The 24251-nt window shown below is 37.7% G+C and overlaps 1 protein-coding gene across 1 annotated transcript; it reads right to left on the reverse strand.

Annotated features, from left to right (window-relative positions):
- Positions 1–4012: 4012 nt before the first annotated feature.
- LOC140165802 (eukaryotic translation initiation factor 3 subunit I-like) lies at positions 4013–24076 on the reverse strand. The gene is made up of 9 exons (XM_072189124.1): positions 23973–24076; positions 16126–16306; positions 15082–15147; positions 11999–12148; positions 11464–11591; positions 10038–10148; positions 8221–8310; positions 7087–7253; positions 4013–5918 (listed from the first exon to the last, which is right to left on the reverse strand). Exons 1-9 carry the CDS (start codon positions 23973–23975, stop codon positions 5837–5839), a joined length of 978 nt encoding a protein of 325 aa, XP_072045225.1. The 5' UTR covers positions 23976–24076; the 3' UTR covers positions 4013–5836.
- Between the last annotated feature and the right edge of the window lie 175 nt (positions 24077–24251).

The raw sequence follows: 24251 nt of genomic DNA on the forward strand, positions 1-24251 counted from the left end.
GCTGATAGCACTGTGGATGAAGTAGAACAATCCCTGGTAGCACTGTAGCAAAAGTCAAAAGTAGAACTACATCTGATAGCATTGTGGATGAAGTAGAACTACCTCTGATAGCATTGTGGATGAAGTAGAACTACCTCTGATAGCACCGTGGATGAAGTAGGACTACTTCTGGTAACACGTTGGATGAAGTAGAACTTCAACTGATAGCATTGTGGATGAAGTATAACTATATCTGATAGCATTGTGGATGAAGTAGAACTACCTCTGATAGCACTGTAGATGAAGTAGAGCTACCTCTGATAACACTGTGGATAAAGTAGAACTACCTTTGCATGTGATAGCACCATGGATGAAGTAGAACTACCTCCGATAGGACTACTTCTGGTAACACGTTGGATGAAGTAGAACTACCTCTGATAGCATTAAGGATGAAGTAGAGCTACCTCTGATAACAATATGGATAAAGTAGAACTACCTCTGCATGTGATAGCACCATGGATGAAGTAGAACTACCTCTGATAATATTGTGGATGAGGTAGAACTACCTCCGATAGCACCGTGGATGAAGTAGAATTACCTCAGATCGCACTGTGGTTGAATCAGAACTACCCCTGGTAGCACTGTAGCAAAAGTGAAAAGCAGAACTACCTCTTATAGAATTTTAGAAGTAGAACTACATCTGATAGCATTGTGGATGAAGTGGAACAACCTTTGAAGTAGAACTACCTTTGACAGCGCTGTGGATGAAGTAGGACTACTTCTGGTAACACGTTAGATGAAGTAGTACTTCATCTGATTATGGATGAAGTATAACTACATCTGATAGCATTGTGGATGAAATAGAACACCCCTGAGAGTATCGTTGATGCAGTAGAACTACCTATGATAGCACCAAGGATGAAGTAGAGCTGCCTCTGATAACACTGTTGATGAAATAGAACTACCTCCGATAGCACCATGGATGAAGTATAACTCAGGGTGTCCCAGAATGATCTATACCGGGAAAGATGGAATTATTTAGGTATGAAGGGCATGTTGAATGGTCATATTGTTTTGCATTTTAAGTTCCACATATATTTAGCTTTCTCATATTTTTTAGATTTTAAAAATTGGACGTTTCTAGTAGAAGTTATAGAAGATTGCGTAAAAATGGTGAATTCTAAGTTTTGACAACGCAACCTATTTTGAAAATCTGTAACATTACTAACCGCTCAACACAAAGTTATTTGGAAAAGGTTATGCAGGTATTTTAGTTGTGCCCTGTTCATATTTCCACTAAATAGCCGATATCTATCTATTATTTATGACGTTCTGAAGCAATCATTATATGGAATTAAGGATTTGTGGCCTAATCCCATTCTCTCTGTGGCGGTAGTTTTAAATATGGTTATTGTGGTGTGAGGTCCATGTCATTTGAAATGCTTGCAGAGATCGAACTGGTTGTGGTACAGAAAAGACGGCTCCTCAATTTACTGTACAGCAGCGTGGATTTCTTTCAAAAACTTACTGGCAAACCGGCAGCTATGTTGAGACGCAAAGAAGATTCATTAGACGATAGTGTATAACGTAGAGAAGTTTGACGAGCACGGAACTGTCAGGAATCGGCAGAGTGAAGCTTCAGGTGCTCATAAGACTGTAAGAACCAGAGCGAACATTGCTGCTGTCCGGCAAGCTTTAAGGCGCAACCCCAACAGTAGTTGTCGTCGAAATGCTGTGCCAAACATCCCACGTTCTTCATTTAATAGTATCGTGCCATTTTCAAAGGTATGCGAGTCGTATTTCATCGATTTTACATTAATGCATGCCACCCCAAAACAAATAAAGGTAGCGTGCTGAAATTAACAGAAGAAGTAGGACTACCACTGATAGCACATTGGATGAAATAGAACTACCATAGAACTGTGGATGGAGTAGACTACCTCTGATAGCACCGTGGATGAAGTAGGACTACTTCTGGTAGCACGCTGGATAAGAACTTCACCTGAGAGCTGTGGATGAAGTATAACTACATTAAGCCAAAAAAGAAACTTATAATTTTTCACAAGGTCGTATCTTAAAATCCTGTCCATCAAAATTAACCAAAATGACACACATGATTGCCTCAATACTCCACTCTAAACACATGTCAATAACCAAGCAGTTGTCCAACTGACACAATAGCAAAATGCAGTGATATGGAACAGCTTCCTGGACCACATTCACAGCCCTATTGGCACCAAGCAAACGAAATCTGTGAGAACGGCATCTTGAATCACAGGTCACAAACTTACCAGGATCATTATGTCACATGTCCTAGCAAATAATGAAGTCCTTTAGTAACGGGTATGTCCACCGTGCGCTTGCACGCATGCTGTGCACCTGCTTCTCATGCTTCCAACCAAGTTCCTGATGATATCCTGGGGAAGATTGCCCCATGCTTCCCGTTACTAAAGGACTTCATTATTTGTTTGGACATGTGACATGATGATCCTGGTAAGTTTGTTTTGACTCTCTTTAATGTTTTTAACTTAATGTTGTTAAAATTGTTGGCTGTGACCTGTGATTCAAGATCATTCTCACAGATTTCATTTGCTGGGTGCCAATAGGGCTGTGAATGTGGTCCAGGAAGTTGTTCCATATCAGTGCATTTTGCGGTTGTGTCAGTTGGCCAACTGATTGGTTGCTGACATGTGTTTTGAGTAGAGTATTGAGGCAATCCTGTGTAATTTTAGTTAATTTTGATAGACAGGATTTTAAGATATGACCTTGTGAAAAATTATAAGTTTCTTTTTTGGCTTAGTGTACTTCTGATAGCACTGTGAATGAAGTAGAACCTCCAATAGCACCATGGATGAAATAGACCTACCTCTGATAGCACTTTGGGTGAAGTAGAACTACCTCTGAAAGCACTGTGAATAAAACAGGACAGTATATCGGACGGTACTGCTGAATGAAGTAGAACTACATTCACATGGTCATATCTTGAAAATCTGCCCATCAAAATGAACCAAATTACACACAGGATTACTTCAATACTGGACTCTAATGACATGTCAATATCCAAACGGTTAGTTGGTCACCTTATTGACACAACTGAAAAATGCACTGGCATGGAACTGCTTGCTGTATCACATGTCACAGCCTGTAAATGTCGGCAACAAGAGTTTATGGCATGTGAAGAAGTAAAAACAAATGAAGGTATTTGTGAGAGTGTTGGGGTGCATGGGGCGTATGTGTCCGTGTTCACCTATGTCTGGGTGTGTTTGTTCGTTGGGTACGAGTGTTTTTTTATGAGGCAATCCTGAGACAGAAAGACCACATTGCTGTTACATATTGCTTTACACACACATCAAATGGGATGTGACACGTGGTCCATGAAACTGTTCCATGTCAGTGCATTTTGCTGTTGTGTCCGTTGGGGAAGTGCTTGGTTACTGACATGTGTTTAGAGTAGAGTATCAAAGTAATCCTGTGTGTAATTTAGGTTCATTTTGATGGACAAAATTTCAAGATATGACCTTGTGAAAGTTTCTCTTTCAGTCCAGTTTATGTTAGCATGTGGATGAAGTAGAACTACCTCTGATAAAACACTACGAAGTAGAAGTAGAATCTGGTAGCATCCGGATGAAAATAACATCTTCATGGTTTTATAGGTATTGATCAGCTCATCATCTGTGCAGATTAAAATGCTATTGAACTTTGCTCCCATGTTTAGCCAATCAGAGGCCAATCAAAAGACATCACAAATACCAGCCAATCTGAGTGAATTGGATTTACTTTTGCATGTGTGTACACACATGTTTATCACATTGTACGTGGACGTTCGTGACGCTATGCTCATTTAAATGTTATTTCATGCCAGCTTCATAGTGGTCATATGGTTGGTAATCTATAATAATTGTCTTATCATTGTACCAACAGCATCTATATTTAATAGTACCTTTTATACCCCTGCTTTCTTCAAATTACAGCCATTGAATACAAAATGACAGTATGGTGTGTAAAGAAAAAAAAAAAAGAATACAACTCACTATTTGTTTGTTAGCTGAACAGTATTGTCCAATTTAATTTGCCATTACCAACTTTGTACCGCTGGTTAACATCATATAGCTTGAATGAGCACCCACCCTCCCAGTTTGAACATACTCAACAAGATTTTGAAATACCTGTTGTAATTTTGACCATGGCTTGTATATTGATGTAGAATCAATGCTCAGTAGTTGCTATTACAGACATGATTTTGTTAAGAAACACAATTCCAAGTATCAAATTGATAATTAAAATCTGTTCAACTGGACACACTATTTTGAACTGGTGATGTTTCACATCCTCTCCTGGATATTTCCTCCCGGGGTTTCCTCAAGCCGTCTGAGTTTTTGGCGATGATTGGTGGTAGTGACCAATGATGGGGTCACAGAACTGAGTCGTCCAGGGATCTTTTGGATAGCAGAACTGTTAAGCCCTGCCAAGTTGAGGCGCAGACCTCCTCTATTCGATGATGGCTCCTCCCACTTCACATATACAGCCATTTTCAGTTCTGTGACCCCGTCACAGGTCACTTACCAACCAACGCCGAAAAAGCAGATGGCATGAGGAAACATCAAGGATATGATGTGAAACATCACCAGTTCAAAAATTAAGTCCAGTTGAACAGATTTAAATTATCAATTTGATATTTTATGAACGCGGATGAATTAACACAAATCCAAATATTATACTCAAAAGACAGGGTGAATGATAAGATCTGAACAAGTGAAGACTTGTTTGTATGTGTCAGCTGTTTTAGTGATGGGCGGGTCAGTGTGTTTGTATACGGCGCCAAATGAGGACACATAACTGATTAACTATCAAATCAAGACACACCTGTATCGAGACCCCATATTTGAAATATAGAACAAATGTGACCGTCCACCACAGATAGGCTGTAAATTCTGCATTTTCACTCTTTGAGATATGGGACAGGCAAATGCTCCTCAAAATAAGCTTTACAATGTTATGATACATTTCATGTCCATATTGCTTGTCAATAAATAGGTTGAGATATCTTGTTTTCTACTTATCTTAAAATGTTCTAGTGCTGCCGATATTACGGCCCCTTTGTGGTGGACGGTCACAAATGTGTCATCACTCAAAAGTAGTAATGCTGCTCTTTATGCAACACCTTGTGTGAAACCATGAAATTAAAGCCCGGGGTGGGGGACACTCATGTATAAAAGTTGTGAGCATCTATGTGCATTGACTTTCAAAAATGACCCCAAGCAAGGATGTCATAAATTAGTCAAACCAACCCTAAACGAGGATTTTACTCAAATGAAAACACCCTAAGCGAGGAAATAGTTTTGGAGTTGCCCCTAAACAGGGATAGACATTATAAAAACACCCTAAGTAAAGAATTGGCTTTTTTTGCCCCAAAACAAGGATAGACATTGCATGTGTCGGTGTGAGTGTCATTCAGATTTTTTTTTAATCTGATTTGTAAAATCGCTCGGAAACCACTCTTTTGTGCCAAATAACTTGATAAATATGTCACCACTAATGGTCGGTAATTGGGTCATTTAAAAACTAACCATTTAAACAAACACCCCTCCTTCCAGTAAAATGAGTGGGACACTAATCGTGGATCCCAGTTTTGCTTTTCAAAACTACCCTAAATCTGTGTTTTCTTTCACACGGATGCTTACAACTTTTATACATGAGTGCCCCCCACCCCACCCCTGAATTAAAGTACCCTTTTTCAAAAATATTTCTGAACATGATATTTGTTTGCTTGCAGCAGTCATGGTGATATTTGTTACGATGCACACTTGTTCCTGGGAATAATTTCAAATAACTTAAAACTGGTTTATATTTCATCAGGCTAGAATTCAAACTCAAAGTCAAAGTATTGTTGGTCAAAGTTGTTTATCCTGACGTACCCATCTTCACCACCAGTAACAAAACTGAAAGAGACAAAGAAAATAAAAAGCAAAATCAAAAGATTAATTCAATAATCAAGTACTAGTGTTTCATTTAAAGGGTGATAATCCAATTTCAGGGTCAGAATTTTGTTTTACAATGCGAGAATCAATCTTGATTCTTGCAGAATAAATTTGCGGGAATCATTTGATTCTCGCAAATCAACTTCTGTGTAAACTACAAACGTTTGCGGGAATCAATTTGGATTCACGCTAATCTGTTTACGAGAATCTTTGCGAGAATCGATTCTCTGATTCACGCCGAAATTCTGACCGTGCAATTTCATCTTTCTACATTGGTTGAATGAACCCAATATCAAACAAACTGTTTTTGATATATAAGCCAAAAAAATTGATTTGAATACCCCATAGAATAATGTGTGAAAATAAGTTGGTTAACCACTTTTGACACATTTTGACTAACAAAATCCTAAAAATAAAACCCAAAAAAATATAAGCTTTCCACTGAAACCAAAAAAGTGTGATAGGTTACCGAATGCTGAGAGCCCTACCAAAATACCATACAGTTCTTGCCAAAAGACATTTCATTTTCTTACAAAAGGGACTAAAAATGAGAGAAAATAGAGAATTTATTTTGGCTGTATCACAGAATTGGTTTACAAACCTCTCATTTGGCTTAATCATTTTACATAAAAAAAGAGAAAAACCAGCTGAAATGTGGAACTCTCACACCCATGGTTGTCCTAAATTGAGCAGTTTGGACATTCGATGCTGAATTACACATAATTTACATTTAAAAAAATGTTTGCTTGTCCTCCACAACTTTTTCAGAATTTGGTCAGTCGGTTGGGATTTTGTATTTTTTTGAAGGTCATAGCCAAAACATGGCTGTATGGCTTTAATTAGCTAAAATAAATAGCCCAAAAATTGTGAATTGGGATATTTCCTACTGTATACCACTTCATTCATGTTTTTAAACAGTTTTGAAGTGTGTAGAAACAGTAAAGGGTCGGCATTCATTTGTACAGTAAAACAAAAAAATAAACTTTTTTCCAGATTTGGGTCAGTCAGTGGAGGACTAGCAAACAATCTTTTTTTTTGGCCTTATCAGGCCAATGCTCTATTTTATACAAAACTTATAGCTGCTGATTTCTGACATAGAAAGAGCAAACTGGAAATGAAATCACAATACCTCTTTCCATCTGGGTGGAATGCAACAGAATTGATAGGTCCAAAGTGACCTTTGACCCTGGCAAATTCTTCTTCAAAGACTAAATGAAAGAATCTTGCGTCAAATTTGCCGATCCTAGTCGATGTTGTTGTCACGTCCATGGCTTCTTGACCACCACCAAGAATGACCTGGTATGAGATGATATAATAGGGATTAAGTGACAATGATATAAGAAGGAATAAGGCAAAACAAACTGCTGTGTTGCCCTTTCATGAACATTTTTTATTTTCTTTGTGTGTGTTTTTTCCTTTCTGTGTTTTTTTTTTCTCTCCATATACCAAATGATCAACAAATGAGTGGTCCATTTGTTTTTTAAACTGTAAAAGAGAGGAAAACACACTGTCGGTTGTATTTTCTACCCAAGGGGGAAATTCTTATCAGATTTCAATATTTTAGCTGAGCAAGTGATTTTTCTTCATCCACCCCCCAAAGCTAACTGTGTGCCTTACCGAGGACACAGATGACGAAAATGTCCTCCTAATGACTGTGTATAATACATTCCCCACAAAATAGGCATGCGGCTGTTCAAACATTACAGGCATGAGAATGGCTTTTTTGGAAACTGCCTGAAAAAGTGTGTGAATTTGGCCTTAAGGGGGTACTACACCCCTGGCCAATTTTGTGCCTATTTTTGCATTTTTCTCAAAAATTAAGCACATTGGTGACAAGTAAGATATGCATATTATAGGGGCAAGGACTAACAACTACTGTACTGAAAATTCAGCAACTCAAAGCAAGTAGTTATTGATTTATTGATCAAATATTGGTTTTCCCTCATTTTTGACTGTAACTCCACAACTGTTGTCTGTGCTGAAATAAAATTTCCAGTGTTGTAGTTGCAGTCCTTGCCCCTATAATATACATATCTTACGTGTCCCCAATGCGCCTTTATTTGTGAGCAAAATGCAAAAATAGGCCAAAATTTGGGCAGGGGTGTAGTACCCCCTTAAAAGGCCCAAAACGGGCTGAAAAAAAAGGTGTAAATTTGGACAACAAAACTGCCTGAATTCAGGCAAAAGCCTGAAATTCTCATGCCTGAACATTAGGAGTGTTATCTTTGAGAGTATCAATCAAAGGCTTGTTTTTCCAACTTACATGATCTCTTATCGGTGATATAGTTGCGGAGTTGACTGGTCTCTCTGTCTTGTATGTCTTAAGCAGTTCCAGTGTCTCTGCATCAAATAACTATAGAAATTAAAGGATAAAATCATGTTTGAGAAATTCTTCAGTGGTCCGGGTAAGGTCAACGATGTCGTGTTGTCATGACTGTTGATCAGCCAGTCAGCATGATTATTTATCACTTCACGTGTACGCTTAATGCACAGCACATACCACAGAATTAAAAAAATTACTTTAGACCACCGTAATTAAATAGTTTGTCTCAAAGTTTAAGCAGGGGTGTGAAATGGCTTTTTAAAAAAAAGCGGAAAATTTACCAACCAGTGGGTTTCGAAAAAAATCGGAAAATTTACCTACCAAACTACAGTACAAATTCAATGCTATTCCGCGCGTATTTCACCAGCAATAAATTGAAGATTATAAGCTTCCATTTCATGGCCTAAATGTGAGTGTCGCTCGACAAAATTACATTTATGGTAGCCATGATGTATCTTCTCTTAATTCCATATGATTTTTATGAAATCAAATGTGAAACTTCCGATGGATGGTTCGGATTGAATATCGCTTACGAAAAATCACGTATTTCGTATTTCCCCACAGGTACCACGACGCCATTTTAACTCATTCCGATGGGCGCAGTTCCCAAACAAACATATTACACAATGAGTAAGAACGAGGAATCAAAGAATATCGCGATGATGTTATGACCTGCGTTTCATGACCTTTCAAGCATCGTTAATCTCATTTCCCAGTCGTTTTATTAAGACACACATGTAATGCTATCAGAAGTACACAGACACACTTTTGATTTTTGAAAAGCGGAAATTGAAATCGGTCAGAAAAATGAAAAAAGCGGATTTCCGCTCTGTAGCGGAGATTTCACACCCTGTTTAAGGGAACGTTTGCACAGCATTTTTGTGGGACATAAGAGCACATCAAATTGAATTCTGAATATGAGGAATGTCCAAGTAATAAAGACACCACGATCCAAAAACCCAAGGAAGATGCAAATTCAAAAGTTGCAGTTTGCTCCATTTCATGCCCTATTGATTTGAATACAAAGTATTCCTGTGGTTAGCATGTGCAAATAAGCATTGTGCATTCATTTATTAGAAAACAAAATTGCAACTTTTGATTTTGTTCTTCATTGGGTTTTAGATCACAGTTTTTTGAATCTCAGCCAATTTCAACAAATAAGGTCTGAAGATGGTACTACCCCCCCCCCGATCAATTTTGCGACTAATTTTGCATTTTTCTCAAAAAATAACTACACACTGGTAACAAAGGTTATGTATATTATAGGGGCAAGGAATCCAATTACTTCACAGAAATTTCAGTGATTCAAGACAAGTTTAAAAATGAGGTACATTCTAGCAGTACCTCTTTTCATATCATAAATAACATACCGCTTGTCTTGAGTCACTGAAATTCCAGTTTAGTAATTGGTTTCCTTGCCCCTATAATAAACATAACTTTTGTTACCAGTGTGTTATTATTTTTTGAGAAAAATGCAAAAATAGTCAAAAATTTATCAAAGGGTGTAGTACCACCTTAAATCAGAGCTAAAGAGTACAGGTATCGGCTGCTTGTTTTAATTTTGACATATTTGTCTTCCTTTAGGATATAAAGGGGTGAAAATAACTGGTATGGTACCTTAATTCTTTTGCTTACTGTATTATAGAATACATAGTCCTCCAATGGCTTAGCCTGTTTTTGAAATAATAGTGCAGATTTATGAGATACTGTACAAAGAAACTATGGCTACGGATTTTTTTGCTTTCTTTTTTGCATACCTTGGCCGATGTGTCTTTTGATGCTGTGATGATCATCATGTCTTTGTTGTTAGGTTGAATATCCAAGATGGATTTTGTGTGTTCTTTGATCTCATCCATTTTCTCTCCACTCTGTAAAACAATCAATAACAAATAAATAATAAAATGAATTTATATAGCGATTATACAGCCTTGAAACAAGATTAAAATGGAAAATATCATTTTACAATATGCAATACAAAAGTAGAGCCACTACATAAAAATTACACATTTTTAAAAGATCAATTAATTGCACATTGGATGAAAAATAATTTGAATGTCTACATAATTGTCCTTCCAACGTTGTTTTTACACCAATGAGTACATAGACAAGTGACTTACAAATGTAATGCGATCAAGCTAAATGAGTCTGATGTCAATTAAAATCAAAATTTGGTTTTCAATTTTATTGCATGGGCCATTTTCAGGGCTTCATTTTGCTGAAAACCCCATCATGATTAGACTTACAGTTCTCGAGATATGGCCATTTTAGTGTTGCTCAGAACAATAAAATATAAAGGAAGTTGAACACTATTATTGGCTATATCTCAAAATCATTATATTCACTGCATCCGACTCATTTTGCTTGATAGCATCACAAATGTGTGGAGGTTATTATCGTGTCCATGCTTGCATATCTTGTCTTTCTAAAGTTGTTTTTACTCCATTGGGTAAGTGAACAATAGAAGTAGATTTTCAAGAATGGAAGAAAAGAAAGAATTAAAAGCAAGCAAGCAAGCAAAAAAGCCAGCAGGAAAGAAAGAAAAAAGATAGAAACTTTAGGAAAGGGCTTTAGCCAGGATTTCAAAACTGGGCATCTAACCCAGTCTGGGATTCTGGAAGAGCGCCGCCAACGGCCAAAATGAACACATGCAAACAAGAGATTTCAAGGGATGGCGCTATTACCAAACCAGCTTAAACAAAATGGCACCCATCGAAGGTCGTGACTTGCATGAAATGCATCATACAGTGTCTTTTTATAGACATTTAGAGGCTCCTAACAGTGGTTTGTAACCTTTTCATAGACATTTAGAGGTTGCTAATAGCGGTTTGTAACATTCAACATGATTGTATATCGTAAAAGGCTTTTTTTGGATGGCTTTGTGGAAGGCTTTTATAGCATTTTCTAGGCCATCCATTCTTGTGACAGGTCGCTCAAATGACGACCGGACTACAGAAAGCAAGCAAAAAGCAAGAAAAAGCTTAGTAAAGAAAGAAAGCAACAAAGAAAGCAAGCAAGAAAAAAAAATGAAATAAGGCAAGAAAAGTACAACCCATACAAAGTAATCACGTCACTTACCTTGATATCCCATTTAATCATTGAGCCATCCTCGTGCCCTGTTATAAGGTATCTGTCCAAACCATTGTTGATAAAGCACAACCCATACAAAGTAATCACGTCACTTACCTTGATATCCCATTTAATCATTGAGCCATCCTCGTGCCCTGTTATAAGGTATCTGTCCAAACCATTGTTGAGAGCACTTGTTACTTTAGGCATATTTATTGGAATCACCTGAAATGGCTCTGCATTTTCTGTACAAACATCACAAAGAGGAGAAAATAAAGGTCAATATTTCAGCTCAAATAGTCCCACACGGTATCAGATAGAGCTGAACTGAAATGACATTTGTCCACCAATAATCTGATATCCAATATTAATGTTCCTAATTAATGTTGACCGATATCCGGTCGATCTTTTTTTTTTAAATCAAGATTTTTTGTTTTCCAATCCGATATTTTATTAATTCTTGTTACTATTTTAGTCCCTTTTTAATTTATGATGTGCAGTGAACATTATTCACAATAGCACTTTAATAAAATCCCATTAACATTGCAACATAATTGCTCTGAAGCCAAACAATTCAATTTCAGTTGAGAGCAACGGAACTGTCAAATTCATCTAATAAAATAAATGTCTTGAAATGAATCCCACTACTTACTCATTTGGTAGCTATCTCTTGTGTCAAAGAATACTATCTCACACGCATGTCCCATGGCTTTATCTGTACTATACATGAAGGTCTGACCACTGTAGCTAAAACCACAGGTCCTGACAGCTGATCTGGTGTCAAACATGCCCATCTGCTTTCCTGTAATTGTAAAAGATTATGACAGTAAAGATTTGCCCATATATATCAAATACAAATTTAGTGGTACTACACCCCTTATAAATTTTTGCATTTTTCTCAAAAAATAATAACATACTGGTAACAAAAGTTATGTATATTATAGGGGCAAGGAATCCAGTGACTACACTGGAATTTCAGTGACTCAAGACAAGCGGTACATTATTTATGACAAGAAAAGAGGTACCGCTATAATGTACCTTATTTTTAACACTAGCGGGATACCCAGGCTTGCTGGTCCCCGCTAGATGAGTAAATGGGAGCGATCACTAAAACGGGAGGAATTACTGAAAAGGTAGAATCATTGAAAAGGTTAATTTTATTTTTCTAAACCTGTCCCTTCTGGCATTTCATTCAGCTTCTTTCTTTCTTTTCGGTTTCTTCTACATGGGCCTAGTTTGTTCCCATTAAAAAAACATTGCTATTTAGCTTGTGATTTTCTGTTTCCATGTTATTTATTTATTTAGGCCTAACCACATTCCCATTATTTTCTAAATCTGTCCTTTCTTGCATTTCCCTTTTAGCTTCTTTTTTATATGCTGCTTAGCTTGTGATTTCCCGTTTCCATGTTAATTCTGTTCTCATTATTTTAGCTTCTCTTTTCTTATATTTCCTGATTAATTTTAATCTAATTTTAGCTTTTTTTTCTTACGTTTCCTGATTAGTTTCTTTCTTTCCTTCTTTATTTTGCTCCCGTTTCATTTAGTTACTGTAACCATAACCCGTATCTTTTTTGTCTTCTTTTTCTTTTCTTTTTTTTTTTTTTTTTCTTTCTTTCTTTTCAGTTTCTTCTACATAGATCTATTTTGTTCCAATAAATATATGCTGTTATTCTCCGTTTCCATGTTATTTATTTATTGATTTATTATTATTTGATATTTTATAAATCTACCCTTTCTTACATTTGTCCTTCCTTTTAGCTTTGGCTTTTTTTCTACATAGTTATTTTGTTCCCATTTTTCATATTTCCTGCTTAGCGTGTGATTTCCCGTTTGCATTTAATTATGTTCTCATTATTTTAGCTTCCTTTTTTCATGAATTATTTATTTGTTTTTTTATTTATTTACTCTAATCCACAACCTGTACCCATAACCCATCCAAGTAGGCCTAACTTTTCAGTTTTGTCCTACTTTCTTTTTTTTTCTATTTCTTTGGCACGGAAAGTTGGCCTATGCATATGCGCCCCGTGCGTGCGAGTCACATCCCTTGTAAGCCAACGCACTAACACCAACGCGCTGCCAGTTAGTTACTGTACGCGTTACCACTGAGTTTTGACCATAAAAAAACCCGGGAAAATAAACCCGGTTTTAACCATATTTGTTGACAGTTTTCAACCAAATAAAGTGCAATGCATTTCCCGTATATATTCCTCAATCTCGACGATTCATATAGGCCTAGAATAAATAATGAAATTGTACACTGACTGTCTGCACCTCAGGTCTCCACGCAGGCACTATCACCACTCTAGACTACCAGACCACTGTTTCCTACGTTACCTTAGTGATGATGCAAAGACCTGATTCACGCGCGTCGTAGCCTTAATTTCTTGGCTGCCAATCTCGATGCAGTGGCGGAAAATGGGGCGCGTAGCTCTGCGTAGGGACGAAAAGCTCGTAAGATCATTATTAAATTATTTGCTGTTGTGCATCTAGATAGCCTGAATCATTTCTTGGCCACCTCGCAGTTGGCAGAAAACGGGGCAATGTTGCTCTGCGTATGGTTTTTTAATGGAAATATTATTACGCGGTTCACACTGTCCTTATTACCCACAATGCCACTGCGATCGATTTTGCATAGCAACACGACAGTTTTTTATCTTATTCTCTTAGTTACCATCAATTTTTGGAAAAACGAATGTCCGATGGAAAAATGGCAATATGTACTCGATCAATATACCACTAAATCAAAGCCGAAAGTCTAGGCAATTCGGAGAACACTCGCGCACAAGATGGGCAACCGTCCTTTTATTTATACAATGAAGTACTTGTCTTGAATCACTGGAATTCCAGTGTAGTAACTGGATTCCTTGCCCCATACATAACATTTGTTACCAGTGTGTAGTTATGTTTTGAGAAAAATGCAAAATTAGTCACAAAATTTATTAGGGGGTGTAGTACCACCTTAAAACTAGAATTCATGTCGTGCATGTGCAATGGCTTTCTGTGTACTCTACAGAAATACAGAACAATATTAACAGTGTCCCTGTTCGCAGGTGATTTCACGTAAGGGTGTGTGTTTGTAAGATGCACTTGTTTTAACCTCCATGCCTAGGCCTCCATGCGACAATACCACTTAACAGTTACAACTTGAGGGTGAAAATGAACAGGCTATGGTCCTGAACCATAGTCTGTCCATTAAGTCTGCTTAAATACTGACTGTTACTAAAACAAAAATGTGTTTAGACTAAAGTAAGTCCTGGTCCCGACTACATTCATGTGAATCAGGACTTTTTTTTCCAAACTGAGTAATAGTAGAAAAGTTCTTATTTTCACCCTTGGCTTATGTATATAGTTGATCCACTGTATCTAAACAGCAGTGACCAAAAACATTAATTATTCACTATTATTGATATTTGCTGTCGATGTGATGATGTAACAGGATTAATTACCATAGCAATAGATGAATACAATTTTTGAATAGATCCTCCTGCACTACAAGGTTCATGCGGTACATATGCATTGATCAATAGATGTCAAAGAAAATGCTAATCACTCGCACCTGTAGGATTAGTATCTTTGAAAGAACGGTAGCGTATTGTATTCAATCTATGATTGCAAACTTACACAGGTGATGAATGCAACCTGCTTGTAGTGTAGGCGATCTATTCAAAAATTGTATTCATCTATTGCTATGGTAGTTAATCCGATTATTACATAACTTTGACGGCGAGTACTTACCTGTTTCGCAATCCCATATTCTACATGAGTTATCTGCTGAGCCTGTTAAAACCTTAGAGCTATCCCCTGGTGAGAGAAACATTGGTCAAGGAACTCACACTTAAATTATAGGCTTCTTAATTACATACATATGCATGCATCTTGATCACAAAGCAGTTGCCTTTTCAGCACATGTACAAGTCTGAGACCATTTGCCATTCACAAAGATGTATTGGATAAACAGAGTAACAATACATTTCACGATTTAAATAAAAAGTATTATTATTATAAGTATTATTAAATGGTACTGAACTTATTAAGAAACATATTAATCCATTGCAATATAGTTTACATACCTACATTTGGTATGAGAAGATTACTCAGAACACAAATCATGATCAACATTGCAATCCTATCCTAGCCCTAATCCCAAACCTAATACAAATTAATTTTCACCCAGTTTTAAACACCTGTCAACTGCAGGAATTTCAGGTAGAAGCTGGGTTGCTTGTCTGATGAAGAGCTGCTTTGAAACTGTAAGATATGTTTTAAGCCATCTTGAATTAATAGTTTGTCTCAAAGCCCCCACATGCATTAGTTAAATCGCCCGCTTTTTGCGTCTTAATCAGTTTTTTGCACTGTTTTTCCCTTACCCCCACGCAAAAATCTCACGTCCGACTTCGCCAGACGTCAAAATAGCCTAAATCGTAAATCTCAATGAAATTTTTCGTCTTGACCACAGTGATACCTCCTTGAAAATGTGGTCTATACTTGTTAAAAAGCTCATCCCACAGATAAATGAAAAATTAAGTACGGTACCGTAAAATAAAACCTCTAAAACCGCATTCCGCATTAGGTTTTTAAAATGGGAAGGGCTTTGAGACAAACTATTAAATTAAGATGGCCTTATCAAAATGTATCTTGGTACCATGAATTACCCGGAATAATTCCAAGTCATAATCTACGGGCAATTAAATCTCAATATCACAATTGAAAAGGCAGCTATTCTAGAAACCTTGTTTGCATTCACAGAGCAAAGTAAATGATCATCATGTAAAAGGATACAGCTGCAATCTATACACCATACAGCACCACCATGTCCCTCAAAGGTGCCTAATCTTTCTCCATTGATGGAGTACCATACTGTCGGCTGGTTGTCTTTGGCTGATGAAAATAGTAGGTCACCTTCACGGTTGTATTTTACTGTGGTGATGGACCTGTCGTGACCAAAAAGTGCTATCGGTTTCTGAAATGCAATGAAAAAATGAAGTTTTTTTTAAGTTTTTTTTTTCCGGTTTTGTAGTGTCCCTGGACCTAGACCTAAATGCTAGGATCATTCATGGTTGACCTAAATAAATAAATAAATAAAATAAAAATTGCATGATGTTTTGTGTTTTTAATATAGTTTGTATTCATGTCATACTCTATTAATGATATCAAAATGCATTGAATTTGAATGCATTTTGATATAATTGATAGAGTAGGCCTATTCATGAAATTAATACAAAATATAAATTTTCATATTAAAAACACAAAACAAAATGCAATTTTTTGGTTTTTTTAGGTCAACCATGAATGATCCTAGCATTTTAGGTCTTTTTTTTTTTGCAATTCTAAAATGACATCAAATGCCATCCCCATGAGCTCCAAAATGTGACATCTACACCAATTACAGTCCCCGAAACAGTCTACTTTTTAGCCGACCTCAATTCCGAAACATTTAGTGATAGTTAAAATGCGATCCCCAACCCTTTGGTTACCTTTCATGCTTTGGACGAATTTGTAGAAATCTCCGCGGAGTCTCCGTGTCTGAAATTCCCCGGTACAAACATCGAAAATGTCGCATTTCTCAGTCCCGGTGATGAAACTATATCCACAACACTGTTTTCACACATGAATATATGCATATCTCTGACCCCTGTAAGGTCAAAAACGTGGCGTTGATTTCAACCAATCCGATCCACCGATTGTGATACTGACGTCATATCTGAGGTGACCAGGAGGCAGGAGATACCATTTTGGTCAACTGAACTCGACTCGTGCGTTCTTTTGGTTGACATAAATCGAACAAAATTTTCAATAACGGGTAATACATGTAGTAGGATTTCAATTTTTTATTTTAAAATGAAGTTACTTGTAGTTTTGAGGAATGACAAAGTTGTTTTTGGAAATTTAGATGTTTGTTTCAACTGATGATGTAGGATCGCAAGGTGAGTGAATTCGTGAAGAGATTTGCTTGTTTGAGTGATAGTTATTATGATACGGGATGTAGGCAGACATAGACTGTAAGGTACTAATTTTGAGGAGCATAACAAACACCAAATTGGTGTCATAACAAACACCAAATTGGTGTCGTATGACCTGACATGCATGCATTCTTTTGTCGAGAGTTGACATGGTCTTTCAATTCATGCCGAGTGTCCTTGGCAGACTTGACTATGCTTCAGTGGTCATGAAAGGATTCAATAGATAACCTCTGCCCCACTAATCCCCAGCTATTGTCTGAAATTGCACCTCGGAAGATATATCATAACAACTATGTCCCTCAAATGATTATATGATAGTCATATAACGACCAAAAGATAAATCACTGACTATCATTGAGGACTGAGTTCCGCAGTCTAGGATGTAGGCTAGTCCTCTGTGTTTGACCTGCTCCGATGTCTCAATTCACGCGGAATTTATTCGTACCTGCTAACCAGACAGCAATACTGCGTATACACCCATCGAATGTGTGTCATCAGCCCTCAGATCGGCCCTCAGACACACACACACAGGCATAGAGTTGTGCAGTAGCAGCATGTTTTGTTGACATTTTTTGTCAATGTTTACATCAATGACAGAAGTACTCCCATAATTGAAAACTCAAATACAAAGGCAATTGGCAATCTTAATGTTATGCAATCAAGTTTACAACACATCAGTCTTACAATGGGCAGAAAGTTAATGAGTCACGCCATTCAAGTGCCAATATTGATTCCCGGGGGGGTCACTCCCATTGTGGCCTGTACACCATCCGCGATAATCAACTTTTGAAAAGCACCCTAAACAAGGATTTAACCCTTGGCTAAAACGATACCCTAAACAGGGATTTTATTCCTTGCATCAAATTGCATACCCTAAATTTCATTTCCGCGTATTAGCAATTGCAATTTTGCTACCCTTTTCCCCAATATTTCATGTTTTTGACACCCTAAACGCAGCAGTAACGCCGGATCGTGCCTTCCCACGAAAAACTACCCTTTTTTTACGCTGTTTTCATTATCGCGGATGGTGTACAGGCCACAATGGGAGTGACCCCCGGGTATTGATTACTTCAAGTGGCCTAGTGGAGTGACCAGATATAACCCTACATGATTTCCATGTTATTTTGCAATAACAAAACCATGTTTTCCTTGATTTTGGTATGAAATTGAGCAAATAGAATTCAATGTCATGTCAATTTGGAGTTATTAAGGGCAACTAAAACTGATGTGAGGTAAGTTTTATCTGTTTGGAATCTGTATTGACTATTCTGAAGGAATTATATACGTCGAACAACTGAATACATGTACATGCACAATGTACGGACCAATATATTTTTGTAAACATTTTAGGCCTATAACAAAATGTATATTTTCGCACAATTGTACAACTATCGCTTTCTACCCTATGACCTATAAAAGTTACCTGTTATCAAAGTGTCCGCAAAAAACTGGTCATCGCAAGTATCTTTGATGCTGAAAAGTAACGATATTCACGCAGGGACAGGCCGAAAACCTTACCTCGATCGTAAAATCCAGCCCATGCATGTCATAAATAATTCATTATTGTATTGTGTAAATGTCACTGTTTGTGTCCACGTATTGTTATTGCACCTGTTAAAGCAGAAGTCATGCTGAATTTATACTCGATCGCTGGATCACCATGTGAATTCGCCTATTAAAAAAAAAAACCTCTACGACCAGGTTGTTATTAGCATCGAGCACGCTGACTGGCTTAGCAAATATCCAATTATTTTTGTAAACCAATCAGGTTAGACGTACTTTACTGGCAGGTCACATTAATTCATACCGTAAAAGGCCGCCGCCTTCATTGATTGGCTTATGATTGCGATGAATGGTGTTTGCAACCAATCACAAAACGGGTTACAAATAAATAAGGCGCCCATCGGAAAATCCATGATGACGTCATGCCACGAGGTAGCCGGAGGCTTCGCTTTTCTGCTAGCTTTAAAAGCGAGCGAGTGGTATAAAGTCAGTTTCACACCTGTGATTTATGGAGCATATCATAAAATCTCTGAGCACATACACAGCGGATTTGACAGATAAAATGACATTTGCAATTCTGAGCAGCGGGATTCCATGAAATTGAAGATTATGTAAGTTATTCTACAGGATCGGTAATAATTAACAGCTGGTCTGCTCTATTTGAAGTGGAGTGCATATTGAAGTTTGTAAGTTTGTGACTTCGTACGTTTAGTGCAATAGATATTACAGGAAGCTTAAATTGGCACGCTTTCCTGCAATTTGTCTGTCGCTTACGAAAGTTATTGGGAGTTCAGGGCACGTCACACCAAGTGTGACGTGACCTCGCTGGGCAAGGAATTACTGCAATGTAAACAAACTGAGTCATGGCCCATATGAACATTGTGTTCTGGTTTTCAGTACCCTGTTTTCCATGGGTGACTGTAGGAACCCATGGATTCGATCCATGTATACTGCGTATTGCTGTATGGAACCAGATATAGTAATTTGTATGATGATAAATGAACATGATGTAGGTAACCTAGGCAAACCTTAGTTAACACATTTACTAGTCAGCGAATTCGCCGAGACCGGGGCCCCAACACAATGCATATTTACACAGAAATTTGAATTTTGGAGAATAGGTGGGTGAGGAAACCTACATAAATATGTTTTCTATACTTCACTTGACCCAAATATATGATTTTTATGGTAATAATCAAGTCGCACATGGAATTTTAGAGTGATTTTGATAGCAGTTCCATTAAAAAAAGCTGCCATCGCCATGAGACTAAGATCTAGAAACACCCCGAAATGCCGTTTTGGGGAATTTTGCTAGCTGAATCTTTTTGATGAAAGTCAATCTTTGACAAGATGTAACTTTGCTACGGAAAGTGCTATGAAAAAAAAGGTTTTCAGTTTTGGCTTAGTTTACTCAAGGGCTTTAATTTGATATATAAAACGATGCAATTTGATGGCAAATTTGAATTCACCTAATTCCCTCCCCCAAACCACGAATGCATACAGGGATACGTGGATTGTTCATCACAATGGAGATCTCCGGTGAGTTTGTTCCATTTATCTGTGCAGTGTTCAACCTCCCATCGCCACTTCAAAAGATACTGTATTACCTCATTGAACTCGTCTACCAAGATTACCCTCCTGCTGCTCATCGCCGGTGATATAAACCCAAATCCTGGCCCAACTTACCAGATTAAATTTCCTTGCAAGATATGTAAAAATGCTGCAAGATGGGGCCAAGAGTGTTTAGAGTGCGAAAATTGCAACACCTGGTTCCATGCCCAATGCCTTACAATGAGTAGTGATGTTTACCATGTTCTTGCTAAGCATTCATCCTACTCATGGATCTGTTGTGAGTGCGCAATGCCAAATTTTGATTCGTCATTCTTTTGTGGATCCAGCATCGAGTGTAGAAACAGATTTGAAACTTTAGCCGATGAATCAAGCATGTCCAATGTTAATGATTCTTCCTCACTAAACTCAGATTTAGTGCATAGCTTGCCTCAGAACGTTAGTATTGGTGCTCCAAGTAGAGCCTCAAGCCCTTGTAAAGAGACTGCTTCTGAACCCAAAGACAAGAAAAACAAAAATAAACCCAGAGAGCGTCCGCTTAAGATTGTAAACATGAACTTACAAAGTGTTCGTAAAAAATTGCCTGGGTTTCTCTGCTTCATTAATGAAGAAGATCCTGACATTATTGTAGGGACGGAGTCCTGGCTGAACCCGAACATTAATTCTGGTGAAATTTTCCTCCGAACTTCAACATTTTTCACAAAGATCGTGAAAGTGACTCCCATGGTGGAGTGTTCATAGCTGTAAATGATAGATTTATCGCACAAGATGAATCAGATTTGGACCAAGCAAATTGTGAAATGAAATGGTGTAGTATCCACGTAAAAGGCGTCGCTCCTGTTTTCATTGGAGCCTTTTACAGATCTCAAACTACTGACAATGATTACATGAGACTTCTTGATGACTCTATTCAAAAAATTCCCAAAAATGCCTCAATTTGGCTACTTGGAGATTTCAATTTACCTGATGTTAATTGGATTACAAATAGTTTTATCCCGTGTGGTAGATACCCAGGGCCTAGCAAGCTCATGATTGATATTGCGCTGGACCATGGCCTTCATCAAATTGTTCAGAAACCTACCAGAGGGAAAAGTATCCTCGATTTGTGCTTCACAAATGACCTTTCATTTGTCAACAACGTCCAAGTGATAGACGGATTAAGTGATCACGACACAGTTGTAGTTTCCGCATTGGTTCGTCCTAAGCTTGTGCACAAACCCAGGCGTAAAGTCTTCATATATGCTAAGGGAGAGTATGATAAAATTTGTGAAGAACTAAATGCCTTCAATGCTACCCTGACTGATGACCATGTAAATAAATCTGACATAAATAAAATCTGGTCAGATTTTACTAGCATTGTTCAAAAATCCATGGATAGCCACATTCCATCAAAAATGAGCACATCAAAAGTCAGACTCCCATGGATGAATGATAGGATGAGGAAAATGTGTAATAAGAAACGCAAAATCTATGACAAAGCCCGCAAAACTGGTGACTTTGCTACGTGGGATATGTATAAAGACATTAGACGTAAAAATGACACCGAATTGAGGAAACTTCAAAGGAAATACATCCGCGATGTCAGTGATACCATTGAAAGCAACAATACAAAGCCCTTTTGGAGATATATAAAATCTCTCCGCCGGAGGTTTTTGGTGTTGGTCCATTAGAACATCTGGGTCGCATAGCATCCAGTGCCAAGGAAAAAGCTGAGGCTTTGAATGCCCAATTCTGCTCGGTCTTCACCGATGAAAATCTGCAAAACATCCCCAACTTGACTCAAAGTACTGTTCCTGATATGCCTGATATAATAGTTTCAACTCCAGGAGTTGAAAAACTTTTGAAGAACCTTAATGTCCAAAAAGCCACTGGACCTGACAACATACCAGCGAAGATTCTCAAAGAATGTGCTGTTTCCATAGCTCCAATTTTGCAAAAGATTTTTCAAAAGTCATTATCAACCGGTCTTTTACCACAAGACTGGCGTGATGCCAATGTTTCGCCAATTTATAAAAAGGGCAATAGATCATCACCTTCTAATTATCGTCCAGTCTCTCTCACAAGTATCATCAGTAAACAATTGGAGCATATCATTGTTAGCAATATAATGGCTCATTTTGACTTGTACTCAATACTCAGTGATAAGCAACATGGCTTTAGACGAGGGAGATCGTGTGAGACGCAATTATCAGGACTTGTTGATGACTTAGCTCAAGTACTAAATGTCCGTGGTCAAATAGACCTGTGCATCATGGACTTTAGTCAAGCGTTCGATGTTGTACCTCATCGCCGTCTGCTTGCTAAACTTCACCATCTTGGAATTAGAAATAATATGCAAAATTGGATCCAAGCCTTTCTTTCAAATAGGACCCAAAGAGTCGTCATCGACAGTGAATTTTCTACTAAAGCGCCAGTTGTTTCGGGAGTTCCTCAAGGCACGGTATTGGGGCCTCTGTTATTTCTCGCTTATATAAATGATCTCCCGGACAATGTCACGCCTCAAGTTAGAATGTTTGCGGATGATTTGATCTTATATAGACAAATTGACTCTGTCAATGACTGTAACACCCTCCAAGATGACATAAATTCCCTCTGCAACTGGGAAGCCACGTGGCAGATGAAATTTAATAAAGCAAAATGCTTTATTATGAGGATGACCCATAAGAAAACCCCCTTGATTCATCAATATTTCATGGGTGACTCGCCACTTCAGGAAGTGAACCAGCACCCTTATTTAGGTGTTGAACTCTCAAACGACCTCGCATGGACAAAGCACATAAATCAAACAGCTACTAAGGCAAATAAAATGCTCGGTCTCATCAAGAGAAACTTGTGGAACGGTTCATCTAAAACAAAGGAGATCGCATATAAAACTCTTGTTAGACCCAAGTTGGAATATGCCAGTCAAATCTGGGACCCCTACCATAAGACATTAAAAGATAACCTGGAAAAAAGTTCAAAGGCGTGCATAAGGTTCGTGAAAAGTGACTACGGACGCATGAGCAGTGTTACTACAATGCTTCAAGAACTTGGGTGGGACACCCTAGAAACCCGCAGGACTCATGATAAACTGATTACCATTTTTAAGGAAACACACGGACTCATCCCAAGTAATATTAGTCATCTCCAGGTCAACAAATTCCCTTCTGGCAACATACGCACCCGTTCATCTCATAATCTCAACTACAATATTCCCCAATCAAATAAAGACTGCTACAGGAAATCGCTTTACCCATGCCATGTACCATCCCCCAATGGAACGCGCTCCCCCCGGACGTTAAGACAGCAGCTACTGTGCAGAGCTTCAAAACCAAGCTGCAAGACGCCACCAGCACCAGAAATTAGCAATGCATGGTGCGGAACCTGCACGTCAACAGCCGCTTCCGGGGCGTTTTGTGCAGAAACCACATCAAGATCAAGACCTAGGATACCTACATGATGAATCAATGAACATGTTTGTGAATGAGGGATTTTATGGACTTGTTGTTGCAAATACAGCAATCTAATACGTTAGTCATGTTAGTGTTATGTATGTATGGTATGTTTGTAATCAAATCAACAATTTCAACTGAGTTATTAAAATCAAATACTTACCATTTTGTGTAAATAAGCTTTCAATTTTAACACGTGAATTGCACAATATGCTGCGATGAATTCCGCCGCGATAGTCGGCGAATGATTGACCTGCTCCTCGTTCACACGTACATCTTGTGATGACAGTGACCTTTAAATTTATTACTCTACTATTCATGAAAAATTGATAATTTTTTTTGTTGAAATTATAAATATATATAAAAATTAATCAGCATAAATATTTTGTGTCGCATTATAAAAATTTGAACCAAAATAATATGATAACAAAATAAATGTTTG

Source organism: Amphiura filiformis, chromosome 12, assembly GCF_039555335.1.
Source record: "Amphiura filiformis chromosome 12, Afil_fr2py, whole genome shotgun sequence".
Taxonomy (NCBI): Eukaryota; Metazoa; Echinodermata; class Ophiuroidea; order Amphilepidida; family Amphiuridae; genus Amphiura; species Amphiura filiformis.